The following is a 24,437-nucleotide window of genomic DNA, read 5'->3' on the forward strand; positions in this document are numbered from 1 at the left end:
CTAGTTTTGTTGATGTATGAGTACTTCTAAACCATACTTATCAACGAACTGGCTTTGGTATCGATTCGAGGGATTTGCAGACTTCGTAAAATAAACTTCTAAAGGACAAACTAATAATGTTTCATTTAACTCTCAATTAAGATTGGCCAGTGCTCAGTATTTTGCATTTTAGATTGAACTTTTGAAATCAAAATTAAAGACCGTTTCTCAAAACAAATGGAAACTGTTCGAATCAAAATCACTTGCTGCAATGTATGAAATAGTCTTTGGAGCAAAAAAATAATATCACTAATTCCAAATGGCCCAATATCGCTGACCTCATAATAAAATATAGATAAATAAATTATGAAAATTTTATTTTATCCTAACATAACAACCCTTTACATAAGCAAAATTAGACATTACGAAGCATGTTGTATCTATCACAAAACTTATTAAAATAAATATTCATGTACGTACCAACTACATCAATCCATGATGACGCTATGCATGCCAATTTCTTCTATGTATCACAATTAGACCATACACATTGTAGTAAAACAAAATGATTTGGTATTTCTTCCATCCTAAAGACGAGCAAAACATACACTAGTGATAACCAGAGAGATGAACATAACTATATATATATAGAATCTCCATGACAACACATCATGAACAGTGCACCATGGGTTCTCTATTACAAGCAATTCGATGCAATTTGCAACCTACATGGGTTTGAACAACCACTGATAATATTTAAGGTTTTCTAATCATAAAAATCCTTGGCATTGCTGTCATAGAGTCAAGAGAGCAGTCTTCATAAATAGAGGTTTAACCTCGATAATACAAAGCAAGTATTTTGTCATGGATCATGTGCTCCACGATTCTCCATTAGCTCCATGATTTTCACTGTATACAAATAAAATGTCGCTCTCTAAAACATCTCCAAATACAATATCAAACCTGCAAATTTACATATTCCAACTCCATGGTAGCGCCATACAGTTAGTATTCATCATTTTAGTGCAGAGGATGGAATGACAATTTCGAGTTCATCCATGGTAGGACAATCATGGATGCGCAAACAATGCTCATTTGCTAAATGCAGCAGACAAATGAAAGTCAAATGGGGAGATATATCTTTGGCTGAATCTAATGAGCAGTCAATTGGGAGGTGGAGTAAAATCTGTGTCAGATAAACTGTGGCTTCAGAATCCTGACTCTGCAATCAACAACCAAAAACGAGTTGGAATATAATAAAACAATCAAGAGCATTTAGAAAATGCAACATAGCTAAATGTCCAATTTCCACACAAAAGTTTATGATGAATGCATTAGCAGACGGAATTCGGAGAGGCATCTGTATCTTATTTGTAGAGAAAAATAATCAATGATTAGATTGGTAACATTACCATCAACTGGCAGCTAAATTCTATATATTCAAACGGCTTCTTTACACCACATGCACGTTACATGATAGGGCCAGGATTGTTGCCCCATTCTGCTGTGTTTGTTACGTTTAAAAATTTCATGGATTAATTATTTTCCAACAAAAATAACTCTTTTGCATATACAACAACAACCAAGCCTTATTCCACTAGGTCGAGTCGGCTATATGAATTCGTTTACACTATTGAACTCTATTTCCTATTATATCATCATTTATACTTAAATAAATTTTATATTCTTTTGTTGTTATTAACCAAGTTTTTTTTTTGTCTTCCTCTTCCTCGTTTGATATGTATGTTTGTCATAATTTTACATCATCTAACAGGAGCATTTATTGATCATCTAAGTACATGCTCGTACCATCTTAAACGTATCTCTCGGAGTTTTCTCTCAATAGATACAACTCTGACTTTCTCTCTAATACTCTCATTTCTTATTTTATCAATCCTCGTATGTCCACACATTCACCTTATCATCCTCATCTCTGTAACTCTCATCTTCTGCTCATGTGCTCAAGTTATAGCCCAACATTCAGCTCCATATAACATAATAGGTCTAATTGTAATTTTGTAAAACTTTCCTCTAAGTTTTAGAGATATTTTACGGTCACATAAAACGCTCAACGCTCTCTTCCATTTCAACCATTTTGCTTATATTCTATGTAAGACATCTCTCTCAATCCCTCTATCGTTTTTAAAAAATGATCCTAAATATTTAAAATTCACAGTTTCGGACAACTCATCATCTCCTATCTTAACAATTGTCTCATTATGTCTAATATTGCTAAACTTAAATTTCATATATTTTGTTTTTATTCTACTAAGTCTGAAATCTTTCCCTTCTAATGTTTCCCACTAAGATTCCAGCTTAGCATTTACTCTTTCACGTGTTTTATCTACCAAAACAATATTATCTGCAAACAACATACATTACAGTACTGTGTTTTGAATGTGTGCAGTGAGTTCATCCATAATTAGTGTAAAAAATAGAAACTTAGAACTAATCCTTGATGTAACCTTATCTTTATTGGAAATGCTTCAGTTACTCCGCCAAAAGTCTTTACTCTGGTCGTTATATTTTCGTACATATCCTTAATTAGTTTAATATATATTACGCCAACACCTCTCTTTTTTAAAATTTTTCATATAAATTTTCTTGGAATTCTATCATAAATTTTTTTAAGTCAATGAATATTATATGTAGATGTTGTTTTTGCTCCCGATATTTTTTAATTAATTGTCTAGAAAAATGTATAACTTCTATTGTCGACCTTCCATGCATGAACCCAAATTGATTTTCAATCATCGTAATCTCCTTCCTTAATCTTTTTTCTATTACTCTTTCCCAACGTTTCATTGTATGGTTCATTAGTTTAATACCCATATAGTTTAAATAATTTTGTACATCTCCCTTATTCTTATATGAGTAGAGTACTTACCCTCCATTGATAAGGCATTTTTTTCGTTTTCAATATTATATTAAATAATTTTATAAGTCATTCAATACCTTATTTTCTTAGGCACTTTCATACCTCTATTGGAATATCATATGGTTCAACTGCTTTTCTATTGTACATCTCATTTAAAGCTTATTCTACTTCTGAAGTTTGAATTCTACGACAAAAATTTAAATTTCTATACTCATTTGACCTATTTAATTATCTAAGTTAAGTCGGTCACCTAAACGTTCATTAAAAAGTTGATGAAAATACCTCTTCCACCGCTCTTTTATTTCTCCATCGTTTACTAGTACCCTATTACATTCATCTTTAATATATTTTATTTGGATAAGATCTCTTGTCTTCCTTTCTCCCATTTTAGCTATTTTATAAATATCTCTTTCCCTTCTCTTGTATCTAATTTTTTATATAATTGTTCAAAAGTTTCACTCTTTGCTTTATTTGCTACTTTCTTAGCATCTTTCTTGACTATTATATATTTTTTTAAAATTTTTCTTATTCTTACAAATATATAATTTTTATAAGTTAATTGTTTTTCCTTCACCTTCTCTTGTACTTTCTTATTCCACCACCAAGATTTTTTACTTAGTGGTGCATGTCTCTTTGACTCATCAAGTAGACTCTTTGCTACTATTATCAACTTCGATATCATCTTATCCCATATCATATTAGAATCACTATATATTTCACATAATACTTGTACTTCTACCTTCTCCTTTTTATTTCTCATCTTTTAACTTCCACCACTTAATTCTAGGACTCGTATATATTTTCTTTTCATTGATATTATGCTTGAGGCGTATATCCAACACTACTAACCTATATTGGGCAATTAAGCTTTCTTTAGGGATGACCTTGCAATCTTTACAAATCTTTCTATCTTTCTTCCTAACTATAAGAAAGTCGATTTGCGATTTATTATTTCCACTTTTGAATGTGACTAAGTGTTTTTTTCTTAAAAATTTTTATTAGCTAATAGAAGTTCATATACTATTGTAAAATCTAATATAGGGTTCCCTTATTCATTCACGTTTCAAACCAATAACCCCTATGTACACCTTATATTAAAATCATTTTATTTGGCGGAATGTTTTATAATACTTCATCTAAGTCGTTCCAAAACTTTAATTTAGTAGATTCATCTAATCCTGCTTGCGATGCATATACGTTTCATAGTCTCTGTCACCACTATTCTCTTAAGGGCTATAATTCTATCCTCTTTTCTAACTACTATAACTTCATCCTTTAACAAACTATCTACAACAATACTCACTTCATTCCTTGCTTTACTCTTTCCTGTGTATTATAATTTAAAACCTAAGTTTTCTATCATCTTTATCTTCTCGCCTACTCATTTTGTCTTTTGTACACACAAAATATTAATTTTTCTTCTAATCACCCCTTTTTCTTATGCCAAAGATCTTGCCATTTCCGAAGGAACTAGAGCTACATTCCTTTTCAATTTTCATTCAAGAGTTCCTATGTGTTTCCACATCCTTTTTTGAGACCTCAAAAAAGAAAATGGACAAATTCCTTTTCTTAGGAAAACATACAAGGAAAAGGATAAAGGTAACCCCACTATTAACTACTTCATTTTCATTTATTAATTTCATAGTTATAGAAATATTAATTTTATAGTAATAGAAATACATGTCCTACCGAGATAAAATTTGTAACTTACTATCCTCTTGTCTAGCAAGCATTGTATCTACTACCTCCACTGATTTACTAATGTGAGTTCCTATGCTCCATATACTAAATCTTAAACTATTAGTTTTCCTATTATATTTGTTCATATCCAACCTATGATGTGAGAACTATTGCTTATTTAACACTATACCCAAGTTTTCATGGAGATATAGCGATCCTTGCTAATATATTATAGTCGGACTCTGCAACGTGAACTCTTGCATATTTAACACTACACCCGAATTCTGGAAATATAGCGATCTTTGCCAAGGCGTTACAGTCGGATCCTGCAACGCATTCCTTCCTAAGAACAACCTAACATTAGTACAATAATTTAATAAATCCATTCATTGAATATTTGTCGTAATTTTAACGTTGACTGACAACCTAACGAATTGCATTGCATTGCCTTGACCGACAACCTTGCAAGAAAAATAATGCTTTTGTATATATATATATTTGCATTGCATTGCCTTGACTTTTCTCCGGGATCCCGCATTGGCCCCGAGACCCCGCATTGATAGGAACTTCATGCTTCGAGGTTTTTTTTTCCTTTTTTTGCCTTGCCTTTGACCTTTGCTTGATCATACCTCGAAGGTGATGGTTGCAACATAAATCAATCTAGTTCGAGAACAAACTTGCCAAAGAATATCAAGTTACACTTGGTTTATGGAAAGAATCTAATTGATCTTCCAAAGATACGATCAAGAAAAAGTTCTATGCAAGGTCAAAATATATAGAAATCGTTTAATCTTTTAGAGGATAGAGATTGAAACTTGATCTTTCAAGTTTGTTCCAACTTGTTGAATCAAGAACTCATAAATCAAACGATTTTTTTTTTTTTTTTCAAAACATGACCTAAACTGTGAGGCTTGTGAAAAATACAGCCAGTATCAATAATATACAATTTCTTTTAAAAAATTTAACAATCATATTCATATGTTTGTGTCCAAAACAAACATTAATTTGCACCTGCCATTAGGATATTATAGATTGAATGTTAAAAATGACCTACAATTTCCTGGAGCTTATGCTGTTGTAACAATTAATTCATAGTCTTAGTTGGCAAATGCTCGTGAAATAGTTGCATAAGTATGTCATGTTTGTAGATCGAATATTGATTATTTTGGATAAGCTCCAAAAGGCTACAAAAATTGGTGCATCTACAATTTTGATTCAACTTTTTAGTACAAGGCTTAAAGTTCAGACCATAACTAGTAATTAATCTAAATCAAACGAGTTAACGGAGGAGAATTTAGAAGTGATTTGGATTATTACTAAAAGAAGGAAGAAGGTGAAACATAAGAAAATATATATACAAATAGAAACTACTACATAACAAAATGGGTGCTAAAAGCTTTATAAGACTTCAATATAGCTATATACAACTTAATCAGACTTGCTCTAAAAGAAAGCACAATCAATTCCTTGTTTTTGACAAACTGTTCATTCCTTTTGTTTTGCATCTTATTCCGGAGTCCAAGTTTAGTTGTATAGGATGAAAAACTTCAACCTCTAAATTAGTGAAACCCAAAAAAGTCAGATTCTTGTGATTGAATTGATTTAATCGAGAAAAAGCAATCTCACACATGAAGCTCCTACTCATGCATATCCCAAAGAAGGATCGAACCATATTTTACGCAACTTTACCTTATATTTTCCAAGAAGCTGTTTCCGCAACTCAAATCCATTACCTCAAGATTACATAACAATAACTTTACTATTGTACCAACATTCCCTTTCAATTGATTAAATCAGTCAAGCAAACCTAAGTGAGGAACGATTCAATTGACTCATTTTAGAACTAGCTCAAAATGGAGCTCAGTAACAGCTTGATGTTTATTAGTCAAAGTAAAGTCATGAGCAAGGCAAAGTTTGCATTCTTCAATTCATATCTAAACATGGGGTGAGAGCTCAACAATTTTGGAAACTAAGACTCAAATCTCGAAGCCATGTTCAGCTGAGGCTCATGCTCAACAAACTATTGGGAAAATGTGAATGAAAACATGGTGGCAAAGATGAATGCGTTCGCTCTCAGCGCCCCTATCAACCCGTCTCAGGATCAACACAGAGGAGATAAATCACGGGCGGCTACTAACTTTTGGAATAATGACTAGCACATAAGGAAAGAAATGTGAATGAAAACATGATACATCGGAAAAATGACACTGATATATAGTACAAGAGGTGTGAATCAAAGACCCGAATTGTACTAATCCAAAGGGTTTTCGTGTGAATACTATTGCACGCAGTGGATAACAGTCGGGGTAGTGTGTCCATGTGACTCAATCAGAATTTATCATGAGTCTCTTTTGTGTGTTCAACCGCGTGGCAGTAGGAGCGCGCCACATGCCTTGCATGTTTCTTATCACAAGCTTTTGCATGCTCAATGACTCATGTCACATTCTGTCATATGCTTTTGCACGAGGATGCCACATGTTATCATATGCTTTTATATGAGGATGTCACATGTGTGCATGTCAGTACATGTAGCCCAAGAAGCTCTTATAAAGAGAAGCACGTTGATCTTGAGCAGAACATGAATGAGAAAAGCTTTACAAGCTTTTTTCTTCATATGGAAGAAAAGGCAGAAGCAATTCTAAGCAGAAGTTTTTCTTCATGCAGAATAAAGCAAAAAAGGTGCCAAAAGTAAAGAGAGATCTCTTCTCCTTAAATTCCCTCATTTCTTTCTTGTTTTGTTCTACCGTACAATTTTTCACTCGGTAAATATTCGTGATACCGTTTAGATATACGTTCATGTCAACCTGTGCTAGATTATATTCGTGATTTCGCCATTTTTATTCTAGGAAACAAACATTCAAATGTGACCTCTTAGCATCCCTGAAAGTGACGAATCTGTTTTAAGGATACTGCCTCGTAGGACTCACCATCTTTGTTCCTCGAGCAACACTCCTCGCTCGGACTCAAGACTTCGGGTTTGTTCGGCATCCATCTCAAGCCTTCTGCATCAACTCGATACTCGAAGCACACACCGACTCGGCAAATTGACGAATCAACGACTTGGCAAAGTCCCTCTCCAACTCGAACTTCGGCAATTAAGCTTATTAAGATAGGTTGACAACTTGAGATAATCAACTCAAACCATCTTAACAGATAAGTAATCACTGTCCCTCCGATAGATTATGGATAGAGCAACAACAATCTTAAAACAAATCTATTCTGTTAAGATGGCGGCAGAAGATGTTGAGATACAACAACTCAACATGTGTTGACCTCCTCCGCCCCGATTGAAAATGTTTAACTCAATCATATGGAAAAACTGAACTTCATCATATGGAAAAACTAAAGAAGTTCACTGGGTTAAATCTGATACGGATCTTGACCGAGGAATCTCCTAAATATGTTGAGGATGTAAATGATGTGAAATCCATGGACACATGGAACCAATCTAAGTTTCTATGCTGAAACTACATCCTTAACAACTTTGTTGACTCGCTATACGTTGTGTACTGTATAAAGAAAATGGCAAAGGAGCTGTAAGAATCCTTGGACAAGAAATATAAATTGGAGAATGCTGAGGCCAAAAAGTTTATTGTTGGTCGCTTCTTGGACTATAATTGGTTGACTCCAAGTCAGTAATCAACCAAATCTAAGAGCTTGTGTTAATCTTGCAAGAAATTTACTCAGAAGGCATGATGCTAGTGAAACACTACATGTGGCAACGATCATTGAGAAGCTATCTTCCAACTGGAAGGACGTCAAGAATTATTTGAAACATAAGCGAAAGGAGATGAATGTGGAAGAATTCATTATTAGACTTAAAATGAGGAAGACAACAAGAGTTCAGGCTATTGTGAATGCCAACGTCGTCAAGCATAGTTAAAGCTCAAAATAAAAGAATCCCAAATCTTCAAAGATGGGACATAGAGGAGACAATTTCAAAAAGAAATTCTTTGGAAAGTGCTACAATTGTGACGGAGTTGGTCATCAGTCTTTGGAGTGTAAAAAGTCAAAGAAGCATGAGGTCAACCTGAATGAGGAACTAGACATGGACCTCTATTTCGTTGTTTCTGAAGTGAACCTAATAGGTTCAAACCTACGATAATGGTGGATTGATATTAGTGTGTCACCGGACATGTTTACTACAACAAAGAGCTGCTCCACAACTTTAAAGAATCAAAGATGGAGACAAGCTAATCATGAGAAATTCAACAACCTCGGACATGAAAGGCCAAGGGAAAATGATGTTGAAGATGATCTCAGGTAAGGAACTAACTCTAAACAAAGTGTTGTATGTTCTAGAGATTTGAAAGAATCTAGTATCCGTATTGCTTCTTAGCAAGCATGGGTTCCGAATTATGTTTGAGTGAGATTGGATTGTGTTGTCCAAATATGAAATATTTATAGGAAGAGGCTATATAAATGATGAGTTGTTTAAATTCAATATAATAACCATTTGACCTAAGATAAATAAAATCGAAATCTCTTCTATGTATATGCTTGAGTCTTCCAATTTATAGTATGGTAGACTAAAACATGTTAACTACGATATTTTAAGTAGATTAATTAACATGCAAAGTATACCTATATTCCACCTTGACCCGAAACACAAGTGTGAGATTTGTGTTGAAGCAAAAATAACAAAGTCAACCTTTCAACATGTTGAAAGAAACACTAAAGCACTCGGCCTAATTCACACAAACAAGTAATGAGAATAAGTACTTTATCACTTTTATAGATGATCACACAAAACACAGTTATATATATCTTCTCCAAAGTAAGGATGAAGCTATAGATAAATTTAAACTATATAAGAATAAGGTTAAAACCAACTTAATACGAGAATTAAGGTGAGGTGAATATATATATCATCATTCGCTGAGTTATGTGCTAAACACGGAATTAGACATGAAACAACAGTTTCCTTCTCCTTAACAAAATGTGTTGCTTAGCAAAAGGATCACACTCCAAATGATATGATAAATGTTATTCTATTGAGCTCTAAATTGCTAGAGCAAATAAGGGGAAAGTTGTGCTAATGGCTAATTACATTTTAAATAAGGTATTTTGAAAAAAATAGAAAAGAACCCTTATAAGTTATGGACTGGAAGACAACTATCCTACAAATACTTGCGAATGTGAGGTTGTCTTGCAAAATGTTGGTTCCCGATCTGAAAAGGATTAAGATAGGATTAAAAAATATTGATTGCATATTTCTTGGATATGCTCATAACAACAATGCTTATAAGTTCCTTGTGTTTAAATCTTAAATACCGAATATACACAAAACTCGATTATTGAATTGAGAAATGCTTCATGAACATGTATTGCCATATAAGACTCAAGAGGAAGAAAATTACTCCAAATGGGCATTGGAATCACAAGAAGAAGTTGATGAACCTGTTGAGGTTTCACAGGAAGTAAAAGAGTCCGGGTGGAAAAATCCTTCGGAACGGATTTTATCACCTTCATATTGGAAAATGATTCCCAAAGTTATTCAGAAGCAGTAATTTATTCTGAGGGACCTAATAGAAAGCGACAATTACATCTGAAATTGACTCTATCTTGCAAAATCATACTTGGGAACTTGTGACTTCCTACAGGAAGTAAACTACTAAGTTGTAAGTGGATTTCAAGAAGAAAATAGAATCAGATAGCACGATTAATAAGTAAAAGGCAAGATTGGTAATTAAAAGTTATCGACAACGCGAAAGCGTTAATTACTTTGATATGTATTCTCCAATATCGAGAATCACTTCCATCAAATTGTTGTTGGCTATCATTACTCTATGGAATTTGAAAATATATCAAATGGATGTAAAGACCGTTTTCTTAAATGAGGATTTAGAAGAGGAAATTTACATGGAACAATATGAAGGGTTTTTGCACCAAGGTAAAAAACAAGGTTTGTTGATTAATAAAATCATTATACGGCTTGCAATAAACTCCGAAGTAGTGACATGAAAAGTTTGATGCTGACATAAAGAAAAGTGGATTTTGTTGGTGCAGCCAACACTAATAATCAAACTCAGATTTTGATGCATAACAAATGGTTAAAGTTAAATTATGTGTGATCTAATCTATTTACTAGGTGTTGCAAGACTGAAAAACTTAATGGATCTAGAGGACCAGACATCAGATTGAAGTCCAGTCGGGTCAGGGAGGACCAGACAACTGGCAGGAAGTCCACTTGGGTTAGAAAGGACCAGATAGCTAGTAGAAAGTCTAGTCAGGTCAAGGAGGATCAGACGACTAGCTGAAGTTCAGATGATGCATCTGACAAGAAGACCTAGTGGGTCAAGATATCAAAATCAAGTAAATCTGCAGATGGTAAGTGGAAGTAAGCACCAAAGGAGAAAGATCTAGTGAGGACGAGTCCTAGTGGAACTATAGACGTTGGTCTAATTTAGATCCATTTTAAAAATCCTGATTGAAACTAGATCCTAATCTTGATAAGACAGGATCTAACTTATAAATATATAAAAAATATTCATGCATATATGTTTATAACCATGTATTGTAGATACATACGTAAATCTTCAAATCAATACACGCGTGGCCACTAACAGAGCCTAATTTTGAATCTGGAGTCAAAAGATATGACCTCCGGAAGATTGTTGTGTCAAACCAGTGATTGGAGATGCCTCAGATAGATCAGATGGATTGGAGACGCCTCGGATGGGTTGGAGGCACCTCGGATCAAAAGTTTTATTTCTTTTACATCAAATAAGACCAAAGGCGCTCTAGGTCATTGGAAGTGCCTCCAATGACCTATATAAGGCAATTTCAGCCAAGAGCAAATACATAACTTTTCTACGAGCTTCCTCGATCATTATGGTGCGCTGTCTTCGTGCTATCGCTCTGCTGCGATCCTGCTATGCCTAATTGCTACAGTCAAAGCAACATCAACCTCAAACTACGAACTACAACTATAACAAATGTCGATAACATTATATTTTCAATTATTATTATTCTTGCGTATGAAAGTATAGGTTGTTACACCTCATTTATGTAATCAACCTCTCTATCTAAAGTTTTTTTGGAGGAAATTTTAGTGGATTGCTTAATCAATACGTTCTGGAGAATTGTGGGGCCTTGGATTAAGAGTCCTCGAAGGCTTCGAACCAAATAAAACCAAAAGTATATTTATTTTCCGTTCTGTTTTTTTTATTTCCGTTGCGTACTTAGTTTTCCAATGAGTTTTTAAATGAAAAAAGGAAGAGTTTTAAAAACGTGATTCACCCCACTCACATTTGTTTTCGATCCTACAGATTTAAGATCAACTAATGTGAGGTGTGTTTATATGAAAGACATTGAGGTGAATTATGTCATCTTATATCTTTATTTAGATGACATACTTATCATTGAAAATAATAATAAGATAATCAAATTCGTTAAAGCTATGTTGAACTCAAGATTTGACATAAAAATATGAACCTAACTGATGTGATTTTAAGAATTAAAATTCTTAGAACAGAATAATTTATTCTTAGTCAATCTCATTATGTGGACAAGATTCTTGATAAATTCAATAAAAGTGATACTGTGTTGAGATGGACTCCGATAGATATCAGTCAACATCTATTGAAAAATCAAGATGAGAGTATCTCTCAGATAGAGTACTTCAGGGATTGGAAGTTTGATATACTTAATAAGTTGTACACAACCAGACTTAGCCTACACAATAAGTAAATTGAGCAAATACACGAGTAATCCCAGTATTGAGCACTGGAAAGGGATAACAAGAGTACTGAGATACTTGTGGTATACTCGTGATTATGAACTACACGAGATATCCTACCGTAATTAAAGAATACAATGCAAATTGGATATTAGACATAATGACTTTAAGTCCACAAATGGATATATATTCACTTTGGGAAGTGCAATGATTTCATGGAAATCTTTTTAAGTAAACCATAATAACCAAGTCCACCATAGAGTCAGAGTTTGTAGCTCTTGAAAAATATGGAGAAGAGACTGAATGATTATGATAATTCTTACAAAATGTTCTTAGATGGCCGAAACATGTGTCGACAATTGGTTGAGCACAGTCATTTGTATAATGATAAGTCTCGACATATACGTCATATACATAATATCATTAGACAACTATTCTCAATGGGAGTTCTCACTATTGACTATGTACGGTCAAAAGATAACCTAGTGGATCCACTAACCAAAGGATTAAACAGAGAGTTAATTGTAAGTTCATTGGAAGGAATGAGCTTGATGTTAATGTCGATGCCAACTATAGTTGCAAAGGAAACTCAACCTATGTTGATTAGAGATCCAAAAAACTAGGTTTAAAGGACAACATAACTACATTGAATTGAAAGACAATCACTGTGGGGGTAACGACCCGATGAATCAGTGACTAGATGAAGGATAAGCATTCTTGCTTTTAATAATCATAGTAGAGTAATGAAAAACACTCTCGAGAGATCACCTATGTAAGAAAGAAGTGGGGTCGCTTTGAAGAGAATTGGAAATAATTCTTAACACTTCTCACAGAACCAGACATGTTTACGACCACAAACAAACACACCCATGAAACCTGAGCTATATTAGAGAGAGTCCTAAATGAGATCTATCCATGCTTACACAAACGATAAAACAGTTCAAAAATATTATGTCTACTAATCAACCGGTGAGCAAACGTATTTTCACAAGGGAAAGTTTAAAAGGTAATACCTACCTATCCTATCATGACTCAATTGTCGAAGGCTATTACATACTTTGTTTACATTCATATAGGAGATTGTTGGAAAAATATGAATGGAAACACGACTCATGGATTATTAGTCTGACAACGAAAAAGTGACATTAAGACTGATATATAGTGCAAAAAGGGGATGATTACACTAACCCAAAGGGTTCTCGTGTGAATGCTATTGCACGCAATGGACCACGATCGGGGCATAGTGTGTCCATGTGACTTTAGTCCGAATTTACCACGAGTCTCTTTTGCGTGCTCAGCCGCGTGGCTCAGTAGGAGTGTGCCACCTGACGTGCCACATGCCTTGCATGTTTCTTACCTCATACTTTTGCATGCTCAATGACACATGTCACATGTTATGCTTTTGTATGAGGATGCCACATGTTGTCATATACTTTTGCATGAGAATGTCACATGTGTGCCACATGTAATAACATGTAGCTCAAGAAGCTCTTATAAAGAGAAGCACGTTGATCTTGAGTAGAACATGAATGAGAAAAGCTTGTGAAGCTTTCTTCATACAAAAGAAAAGGAAGAAGCAATTCAGTGTGCAAAAGAAAGCAGAAGTTCTTCATACAGAATAAAGCAAGAGAGAAAGTGTCAAAAGGAAAGAGACTTTAATTCCCCTCATTTCTTCTTTTTTTTTTCTTTAATTCTACCATGTAATTCTTTGTTAGAGAGATACCGTGATAGTGTTCAAGTATATGCTTAGGTTGTTACGTCGACCTATGCTAGATTGTGTTTGTGATTTCATCATTTTTATCCTAGAAAATAGACGTTTAAATGTGATCTCTTAGCATTATCGAAGGGGATAAATCTATTTTAAGGAGATTGTCTCGTTGCAGGACTTAACATCTTTGTTCCTCAATCGACGCTCCTCATTCAATCCACTTGGACTCAGGTTTTGGGTTTGTTCGACATCCGTCTCACACCTTTAGCATCAACTTCATCGACTCGACACTGAGAGCACTCACTGACTCGACAATTTGATGAATTGGCGACTCAACAAAGTCCCTCTCCCATTCATCAAATTGTTGAGTCGACAATTTGATGAATTGGCGACTCAACAAAGTCCCTCTCCCATTCGGACTCGAGCAGCTCCAAATGAAGTTGACAATCGACCTACTCAGTTAGGCATACAACTTAAAATAATCAGCTCAAGTCATCTTGACATATGAGTAATCATTGTCCCTCTGTCCCTCCGACAGATTGTGGATAGAGCTCTAATACAATCTTCCTGAGAAGAAACTAAAAAGTAGTGAAGCTTTGCATGATTTTGGCTCATTGAGGAATCAAAGAAGCTAGACACCATTGATTATATGTGACTACTTATTGTTTTTGAGGATTTATATAAGAAATAGTTGCATATAACATTTAAGAAACACTATGGTATATACGGGTTCTTTATGAAAAAAGAAAGAAAGGATCAACAAAAAATTGTCAAGACTGAAGCTAAAGGTACCCTGCTAAAAAGGGATACAACCTCACTACACTAATTTAAGTTCAAAATACATAATGGAGAAAAGACTTACCTCATAAGAGACTTGCACTGATTTTTGCATATGATTCCAGAGCATATTTTTCAGTGCATGAACATCAACTTGTTTCGATACTTTGTCATACTGGATGTCTATTTTGCTTACCTTCAGTTTAAAACAGACAAATGTCAGTATAAAATTTTATTATTTTTACAAAGCTAAGGGAGTGGTCCTGGAAATGTAATATTAAATGTCAACTATGTTAGTATATAATGGGCAAATGAAGAAGACAGCCTTCACATCCTAAGTTCTTTTAATTTTTGAGTTGGTGATCTGTTTAAGCACAGCTTACTTGCAACTGTCACATGGACATCCACTAGTTTGCCATTAGGAAATGTTTAGTTTTCGGATATCATTTTCACATCAAACGTACTTCTACCCAACCATGACGCTGGCAGAGTTAAATACAACTAGTGCTAAAATTTATGGGGTAGTTAAACAATATCTGTGATAGCATCCACTGATGACATGATTTTGATTGGGATCTTTTGAAACAATATCTCCTATGAAGGTTTACTGAGAACAAATAATTTTGATGATGTGCCATAGAAACCGTTCTGTGTTTTTCATGAGTCATTTTCGAACAAGACACATTTCCCTCCAACCTTGACATTGAGAGTCAAACAAAAAACCTAATTTTAAAAGATGCAACACAAGTGGAATGCCCACTATTGACATGACTCAGATTTGGTCCTTTGAAACTATCTTCTAAGAGGATTTCATTGAACATAATAAAAAATGATTTGTAGCATGTGTAATACGATATTATTGTCTATTTTGCTGTAGTTGTGTTTTTTTTTCTCTTGGAATCTCATTTGGATTATAAACGCTTCCATATCCACACATTCTCACATTAAATAATTTAATAATGAAGGTCTCTGTTTTGTTTAATTATTAATTATTTATCAACTTTGTGTTATGATGACCTCCGAACTTGTATTATTTCTGAGTCTTTAGTTGAATCATAGCCTGCGTACACACTGTGATACTATGGTTGTATTGCTGCATGTGATGTGATTGTGACTCATGCATTAACCTCAAGTTCTCTACTAGTAAACTAGTGCACACTTAATATATTGGTCAACTTGATGATTTTCAACAAAGAGATCTGTGCCATAATATAGAAACATGTATGCACCTGGCGAGGTTGACGAACAAGACTCCCTTGATCATCTGTATCACCGAAGGCAAGTCCATCATCAAAGTTATCACATGTACTATCATTTTCCCATGATGCCACATAGCTCCCATCATTTTGTCTTGGTTCATCTGTATAATAGGGAATAGATGTATAATCTTTGAGATGAAGAAAATGTGTAAATTAGAATTAATCGTATAAAAATACAGCAGCCAGAATAGTTGAATGAATGACTTTCCTTTTACATGAATCTCCAAATTCCTAACTGAACTCTCCTTTCCTTTGGAAAAAACTAAAAGTAAATAAATATACTGTGTTTCCGGATTGGGGTGTTTATGACAGCCAATTGTTTTAAAAGATCTTTGATTAAGCACATAGAATGACTATAGCATATCTAGGTGTATGTACGGGAGTGCAGTTGTTCAAAAACTTCTAAGAAGAAAATGAGATTCATATTACAGCGCATAAAAAAGAAAGCAAAACACCATGTATTTTCTTTTCTAAATACATCGCCAAAAGTTCCATTCAAGAGAACTGAAATGACAACTAACACCATGTTGATTTGAAGAAATATTTTGTATGCATATGCATTCTGTTGGGTCCTTCAAATCATTTAGCTTATTACCAGCAACTTACCTGAACCAAAAATCAATTTTAATCAAACTAATAGACAATAATTAATATTCACATCTCTAAATCACGTGATTTGGATACCTTTCGTCAATAGATAGCTAAAATAGCACATTTTCATAGAAGAGAATAAAGAGATTCCAGTACAGCGATTTGTCAACCACAGGAGCAGAAAGATCATAAGAATCATAGAAGCAAAGAGCAAAAGACCACGAGTTACAAGGAAATTGCAATCTTACCAGAAAGCTGTCTTCCTTTCTTTCCAAGACACTAAAAAATGGAGGAATTTCTATTAATACAGAGAAATGAAACATTCTGACAAAGAAACCAATTGAGTTTGTCTTACCATAACATTTGGTAATAAAAACAATTTGACAAGACTTTCTGGTTGATAGTGACAATCTTCAGGGAGCGAAGTAATACATGTTGCTTTGTTTGCAGGCAATAGCAATGACTTTGGATTCTTTGGAGGTGCAAAGATATTTGACATATCAATTTCCAGTGATTTTGTAAAATCAATATCATTAACATCCTTCCGGTTCTTTGATTTCTTGCTTACTGATTCAGTGTTCGTATCCAATGATTGTTTTTGATCTAAACCTGCAATCATTTTCTTCCAATAATTGAACATGTGATACAAAGAATGACAAAATAAAATTGAGGTTTTTTTTTCTATGTCTACCCTTTGCTTTTCTATATTTCCAATGATCAGGTCCTGCCCATGCATTTGATTTTGAAGTAAACCCCAATCCTACAGACAAGAAATCAGTAATTTTTTCAAACTTCTCTTCCACATTAGGTCCATTAAAGTTGCATTCAAAATCCTCCTGCATCACAAAGATAAAGTTTATACAACCAAATTCTATGGGTTAAAGCAAAGCCAGAAAAAGCATACCTCCAGATCATTTGCATAATTTAGGTTTATGTTAGTTGAGTTGTCATCAGCTACACTAAGACGATCATCATGATCAAGGTTCCAAGCTCCACAATCATCATCAAATCCATTCTCTCCAACATCGATTTGGTCATTTCCTTCGGGAAAATCCTCAGTAATTGGCTCCTGAGGTGAATCATTTATATCTGGCCTACGATTTTCTTCATCAAATTGATTCAGGATATCCTTTAGAGTGGGTGAAATATCATTTGCCGTGAGCATACAGATCATCATTTTCTCAATGTAATCTGTACAAAAAAAGAAGTCCTCATCCAATTAGTGGACATTATATATTATATGTATAGACATAACAGTCACAATATTCATGCCTTTAGCAAAAGAAAGATCAATTAGTTCAGGTCCCTCAGTTTCAACTGTTGACATGCTCCTTTCTGGACATTCAAATGAATCAAAAAGTACACGGCAACCACCATAAACCCCAAGGTTGTTCAATAGAAGACCCTTAGCACCACCTTCATCAAATTGTGCAGAAGTCTGATGATACAGAGGATCCACAATAAATGCCTCTGAAAATGAAATTTGCTAAATTAATTTCTACTCGGGCATCAAATATTCTGAAACAGGAATCACAACATAGCACTCAGTCATACCATCAAACTTTTTTATGTTAAGGGCTTCAAAAGATGATTCCAATGTTGATAAGGGCGAAAGCTGTGGTTCATAAATAGTGTAAGCTGAAAACATCTGCAAGAGAAAGTTCTAGAGCTGGTAAGTCTGTGTACCTTTCTTTCCAATTCCTTCTTAGAGACGTCATCTGTTTGTGCAACATCAATATTGTCCCCCATTTCAGTGGTGTCTGTGAGTATAGCTTGTTATATTAGCAAATTGCTGACTTTCTTCTGATAAAGAAATCTATTAAAACAATGCACAAAAGAGTGTAGCTGCAACAATGATGAGTCCAGAAGATAAAGATAGGCCTGGTGGCACTGGTGAGGAATTAGAAGAAAATAAAGTATAATAGAATATCAACTTATTCAATGTTTTATTGAATCATCCTTTTATATATACAAAAAAATATTATTTGGATACTACTATGATTCATTGCCATGAAAATGTAAATTTTATATCAAAGGGAGCCATTGGCAACTAAATATCACTTGTTTGATTCCAAGCCCTCCAATAGTGACAACCAACATGACTTGTAAGCAGTAGAACCTAACCATTATCTTCTTCTCTCCCAGCACGATTTATCCCTCCAAGAACTTTATATGCTTCTGAGTGCACGGAATCTACTCTCATTGAGTAAATCTTCACTCCAGCTTCCAAAGTACAACTTGCCTGACCAGATCAATATTTTGAAATTAAATTGGCTTAGTTGCCATTTCACATCTGCAAAAAAAGTAAATATTTATCCATACACAAACCTTCTGGAAATTGGTCTCCTCGTCATCTTCAGGGCTCACTCTGATGATCTCACTGAGATGATCTATAAGGCTCAGCTCCCATGTGTTTTTCTGGTTAATCTTCTGCAGAAATGACAGAATTCTTGATAGTGACATAAAATATATATATCCGGGAAAGTAGATATATCTTTTACGAGCAATATGAGAAAAGAACACGAAAAAGAGGAATTCATCAGAGCAATGCGAGTAAAGGGGCTAAGGGGAGCGTCAGCTCGCGAGTATTTTTCAATTGAATTTTCTCCATAACACAACCCATCATCAAGGGAAGGCATAGTAGTCGAATCAAAGCATGAAAAATCTAACCCTAAGCTGTCCACTTCCCCCAATGCGTTAAAAGAAACAACAGAATGAAGAATGCACGCGCGGGAAAAAAAAACAGCGGTCGCACGTTTTCGCTGGCCAGCTTGATGCAGTTGTGGAAGAGATCCATGATCTGGCTCCTGTCCATGATATCATTTCTGCTCTCGGAGAAGAGCGGCTGGCTAGGGACGACGGACTTGCGGCGGACGGAAGCAGCGCGGGCGGCGGCACGCGCCTGTGCGCGCTCGAGCTCGTCGTTGTTGGATCCGAGGTGGAAGGGAGGGGACTGCAACCGCGAGGCCATCGGGGTCTTCGACGGCAGTGGATGAGGCGCCGTCACCGAGGGACTGCAGTCGCCCATCGCAGAGTACCAAAGCGGGATCGGAAATTAGAATTTGAGTTCCCTCTCTCTCTCTCTCTCTCTCTCTCTGCCTCTCACTTCAACGAGCCGACTTATCACCATTCGGGCTATGGGCTTGGAATTTTAGGCCTTGAGCTTTCGCCCTGCCTGCTAGTTTCTCATTTTGGGCCTTGAGACTTGGGCTTTGGGCCACCTACCTGATTATACTAGGTTAAAAGACTTCTAACTTCTCAAACTCTTGATAATTTACTTTCTTCCTTTTCTTTCATTTCATAACTAAAAGTGGAAATTTTCTTTTGGTTAAATCCTTATTTAAGGTCATTTAGTTTGTGAAATCTGATTGACTATTAAGATTTATTCCACTACATAGTAGAACTATTCGAAAGTGATGCTTCGAATGCATCATAGAGTATGAAGATTAGATTAGATCTTCAAATCTTTTATCTTCACTATGTATGCTATTAACATGATCAATAAAATATAATCCATTGCCTATCTTTGTGTTTACATAAGGAATTTATAAACTAGGTGAGTAGTCTATTCACCCCCTATAGTTGTATCTTTGGCCCTACACTCCATTATTCTCAAGGCTATCGATATCTATCTCTTCTAGTTGTAAGATCTTTTAGGAGATTGTGTCGCCCTTCGTTTGTATAGCTCTAACTAAACAAGTTCCTATCGAGTGCCATAGTTAAACAGAATGAGAGACTTTCGAATGACTATGCACAAAATCAATGTGAATCCCTTAAAATCTACCTTTTCCCATCTTATAGTGCTTTGTTCTCTTCTTCATTGTGTTTCATATGCATGTCTCTTATTTTTAGCTCCACGTGCCCAGTTGAATGGTCTGCATCAGGCATGATCACAATATCTCACTCACTAATTCGATATTGAATTTACTGAAAGGGAATTGGAGTCCGAGACAATGCATTTAAGCTAGCAATGACTATCAACATAAAGCTAATGAACCCCGGCCATGCACATGATGATGAGAGCTCTGTTACTTTGGGAGAGAATTAAAGTCGAGGACCTTTCTCTATCACATCCAATCCATGCATGTCTTTGTGCTCATGTCTCTACCCTTGTGATTTGGCTCTCCCTAAGGCGGCCCGAGGCACATGGTTCTGTGTCCTCGCTTGGGGCGTAGCTTTCAGTCCACCATTTAACTCTGGGCCACTTTCAGAAAAGTGATTCAAAGATGCCGACTTAGTGCCTCATGGAGTCAAGAGGAAGATACGTATACTCAAGTGACAAGCACACACCTATGAGAAGTAGTGAAATTAGCCACGCCATGTGTTTAGTAAAAACTCAGTAGTCGTGGTGTGGTCGGATGCTCTTAGCTTTTGGCAACGGACCCATGTACAGGTGAAACATCAGTCGAGTTAATGTTAGGATTGTGGGCTGCTCGAGTACCTGATGCTCGCTAAGGATGTGATATCGCTTCAGTGTCTATCGTTAGGAATACATATCCAACTATTTACACTGTAGAAGTGGCAGACGAATGATGGCGATGAAGAAGATCAGGTAAGAGGAGAAGCTTTGCTCACAGGAAGCAGCTCACATGGCGAGTTTCGCTTTCACCATCCCTGTACAAGTTTTTTTAATAATACTTTGAGAATAACAACTTGAACTGAAGTCGACGGAAAAAGAAAACAAGTTAAGCTCATGCTCTGCTTACTGATGAGCCTTCGTCCATTTCGACGTTGAGGACTTGCTGCCCATTCTGAGAGGAATCCCAACTCGGCGAAGCGAACCCAATGGCTCGCCTTGTCGTCTTCTTCCTGCCTTTCATTCTGGAACATGTTGTATAAATATATCGGCCAACGCGCTTCCTTTCTTCTCGGGGAGTCACTGATACAGAGAAAAGAAGAGCATAAATATTTGATTCCGATTTGTTTCGTGTTGAGAGATGGGTGGTTGATCGCCGGAGGAGGGAAAGATGATATCTTGGCATGACCTGTATACGGTGCTGGCGGCGGTGGTACCGCTCTATGTGGCGATGATACTGGCCTACGGCTCGGTGCGGTGGTGGGGGATCTTGTCGCCGGACCAGTGCTCCGGCATCAACCGATTCGTGGCTATCTTCGCCGTGCCTCTCCTCTCCTTCCACTTCATCTCCACCAATGACCCTTATGCGATGAACCTCCGTTTCGTCGCCGCCGACACCTTGCAGAAGCTGCTGGTCCTGGCGGCTCTGGCCGCCTGGTCCAATTTCCTCCGCCGACGCCGGCCTCTGCCCGGCGGCGCCGCGCCACTGGACTGGTCCATCACCATCTTCTCCCTCTCTACGCTACCTAATACTCTGGTGATGGGCATCCCCCTCCTCATCGCGATGTACGGGTCTTACGCTGGTGCGCTCATGGTCCAGATCGTCGTCCTCCAGTGCATCATTTGGTACACGCTGATGCTATTCCTCTTTGAGTTCCGCGCCGCCCGCCTCCTCATCGCGGATCAGTTCCCCGACACCGCCGCCTCCATCGTCTCCTTCCGGATCGACCCCGACGTCGTCTCCCTCGACGCCGGGGCCGCAGAGGCTGTATCCGAAGTCGGCGGCGATGGCAAGATTCACGTCACCGTCCGCAAGTCGACCTCGTCGAGGCGATCGGCGGCGATGATGACCCCCCGCCCGTCCAACCTCACCGGCGCCGAGATCTACTCGCTCAGCTCCTCCCGTAACCCCACTCCGCGAGGATCCAGCTTCAACCACGCCGATTTCTTCGCCATGGTCGGCGGCGGCAGCGCGGCGACCCCCGCCTTCCGCCCCTCCAGCTTCGGCGCCGCCGACTTCCACTCCCTCCAATCTTCCCGCGGTCCCACCCCGCGCCCCTCCAACTTCGACGACCACCACCATCACCCGCCGCAGCCGGAAATCTCCGTCGCTGGCGCGGCGAAGAAACCCCACCCGCATCCGAACCGAGCGGGGACGGCGGACACCAAGGAGCTGCACATGTTCGTGTGGAGCTCAAGCGCGTCGCCGGTGTCGGAAGTGGCCGCCCTCCCCTCCTTCGCCGGCCGCGATCCTGACCTCGACCATGGCGCGAAGGAGATCCGAATGCTCGTCCCGGCAGAGCTCCCCACCGCCAAAGGTTAATTAATTGACTAATATCCTCGATTCAATCAAACTAACCCTCGCCCTTATTTAAATGGTCGTGGTTTATGTAGAGGCTGAGGAATACCGGGCGGAGGAGTTGAGCTTCGGCGGCGGAAAGGGAGCAGACGAGGCGAGCGGCGGGGACAGGGGAGGTGCGGGAGGGCCGTCGGATGGGATGAGACCGGACCTTCGAATGCCCCCCGCGAGCGTCATGACCCGTCTGATCTTGATCATGGTGTGGCGGAAGCTGATACGCAACCCTAACACCTACTCCAGCCTCATCGGCCTCACCTGGTCCCTCGTCGCCTTCCGGTGGCACGTCGCGATGCCGACGATAGTAGAGAACTCCATCTCCATTCTCTCCGACGCCGGCCTCGGAATGGCCATGTTCAGCTTAGGCAAGTCCATCTCCTTCCTCAACTCGAGCAACATCTGACCGATCCTACTTCTTAGAACAAACCGGGATCAAACTCCTGCAGGGCTGTTCATGGCGCTGCAGCCGAGGATCATCGCGTGCGGCAACACGGTGGCCTCCTTTGCGATGGCGGTCCGGTTCCTGGTCGGGCCGGCGGTGATGGCCGCCGCCTCGGTCGCCGTCGGCCTGCGTGGGACCCTCCTCCACGTGGCGATCGTTCAGGTACGCTCACATACTGTCGATCGATCGACCGAACCCCAAGAGCCTTGCTCACATCACATGCGATGTTTTGTCTGCGTTAGGCGGCTCTCCCGCAGGGCATCGTGCCCTTCGTGTTCGCCAAGGAGTACAACGTCCACCCTGCCATCCTAAGCACAGCGTGAGCAGCAGATCAATCAATTGCCCTTCTTCCCCTTCCAGAAAGCAAGCAAACAGCTAAAATTCTCTCTTTTACATATCACGAAACGTGCAGGGTTATATTCGGGATGCTCATCGCTCTCCCCATCACTCTCGTTTACTACATCCTCCTCGGATTCTGACGCATGTTAACGATGGTCTCTGATGAACGAACCAGCTTACGCATGGGATGCAAGCGACGGCCTGCCACGCCACGCCAACTCAGCCGGCACTGCCCAAGGGAAAACAGTTTTTTTTTGCACTAAATTGTATTACGAGAGATCGATCTTGTTTCTCTCTTTTTTGTTTGTTTTTTACTCAAAACATGTGAGATTAAAAAGAGAAGAAGATGCTTATTCTGTCCGAGCACCCATCCTACTCTGTTTTCAATTGACTTGCTTGCCTTTCTGGGCAGGGATCGATGGGCGATACGGCGAATTTAGGGGGCCCACGTAGGATAAAAACGGTCGAGCGTCTCCAGCTGTGGCGGTCAAAGTCCGTGAAAGGCACCAGGTCGACTTATGCTCGGGTCTTTCGAGGAGGTAAACGAATCGGATTGAGTCGAATAAGTAGAAAAATTTAAAGCTCGAATTCGGTTCGAAATAGGTATATTCGAGTTTGAGTTCAATTCGAAATTTGAAAAATTCAAAATGTTTGGTTCGAGTTTTGTTCGAATTAGGGCTCGGGTTCGAGTGCGGCTCGAAATATTCGAACATGTTCGTGAACTATTCGAATTTTTGTTCGAAAATAGGTTCGAAAGATTCGAAATTTATTTATTTAATATATATTCAACTTATATTAATAAATATTAAGGTTCGCGAGCGGCTCATACAATATAATTTAGGCTCGAGTTCAGTTCGAAAAAAAGTTTGAACATGTTCGAGTTCGGCTCGAATTCGATAAATTCGAATACGAATCGAATATTTTTCGAGCCGGCTCAAAAAACTCGCGAGC

The 24,437-nt window shown here is 37.8% G+C and overlaps 2 protein-coding genes across 3 annotated transcripts; one reads left to right on the forward strand and one right to left on the reverse strand.

The window, feature by feature from the left end:
• Positions 1-776: 776 nt before the first annotated feature.
• LOC121970317 (condensin complex subunit 2-like) lies at positions 777-19,672 on the reverse strand. The gene is made up of 13 exons (XM_042520938.1): positions 19,309-19,672; positions 18,882-18,983; positions 18,678-18,795; positions 18,240-18,313; positions 18,108-18,168; positions 17,826-18,023; positions 17,458-17,744; positions 17,245-17,389; positions 16,909-17,162; positions 16,802-16,832; positions 15,933-16,063; positions 14,789-14,899; positions 777-1,201 (listed from the first exon to the last, which is right to left on the reverse strand). Exons 1-13 carry the CDS (start codon positions 19,579-19,581, stop codon positions 995-997), a joined length of 1,992 nt encoding a protein of 663 aa, XP_042376872.1. The 5' UTR covers positions 19,582-19,672; the 3' UTR covers positions 777-994.
• Positions 19,673-21,186: 1,514 nt separating this feature from the next.
• On the forward strand, positions 21,187-23,849 carry LOC121970318 (auxin efflux carrier component 3a-like). Of its 2 annotated transcripts, XM_042520940.1 has the most exons (5): positions 21,189-22,667; positions 22,744-23,070; positions 23,152-23,309; positions 23,390-23,466; positions 23,560-23,849. In XM_042520940.1, exons 1-5 carry the CDS (start codon positions 21,521-21,523, stop codon positions 23,624-23,626), a joined length of 1,776 nt encoding a protein of 591 aa, XP_042376874.1. In that variant the 5' UTR covers positions 21,189-21,520; the 3' UTR covers positions 23,627-23,849. The 2 variants fall into 2 exon arrangements, with proteins under 2 accessions (XP_042376873.1, XP_042376874.1); XM_042520939.1 differs by having other exon boundaries at positions 21,187-22,667; positions 23,152-23,466.
• The last annotated feature ends 588 nt before the right edge of the window (positions 23,850-24,437 follow it).

The sequence above is a fragment of the Zingiber officinale genome, chromosome 4A, assembly GCF_018446385.1.
Source record: "Zingiber officinale cultivar Zhangliang chromosome 4A, Zo_v1.1, whole genome shotgun sequence".
Taxonomy (NCBI): domain Eukaryota; kingdom Viridiplantae; phylum Streptophyta; class Magnoliopsida; order Zingiberales; family Zingiberaceae; genus Zingiber; species Zingiber officinale.

Coding starts and splice junctions, on each gene's coding strand:
- LOC121970317 (XM_042520938.1), bottom strand. CDS start 19,581: ATGGGCGACTGCAGTCCCTCGGTGACGGCGCCTCATCCACTGCCGTCG. Junction 17,745..17,825: donor TGATCTTTCTTTTGCTAAAG/GCATGAATATTG, acceptor TTTTTTGTACAG/ATTACATTGAGAAAATGATG. Junction 16,064..16,801: donor GAAAGGAAGACAGCTTTCTG/GTAAGATTGCAA, acceptor CCTATTATACAG/ATGAACCAAGACAAAATGAT.
- LOC121970318 (XM_042520939.1), top strand. CDS start 21,521: ATGATATCTTGGCATGACCTGTATACGGTGCTGGCGGCGGTGGTACCG. Junction 22,668..22,743: donor AGAGCTCCCCACCGCCAAAG/GTTAATTAATTG, acceptor TGGTTTATGTAG/AGGCTGAGGAATACCGGGCG. Junction 23,071..23,151: donor AATGGCCATGTTCAGCTTAG/GCAAGTCCATCT, acceptor AAACTCCTGCAG/GGCTGTTCATGGCGCTGCAG.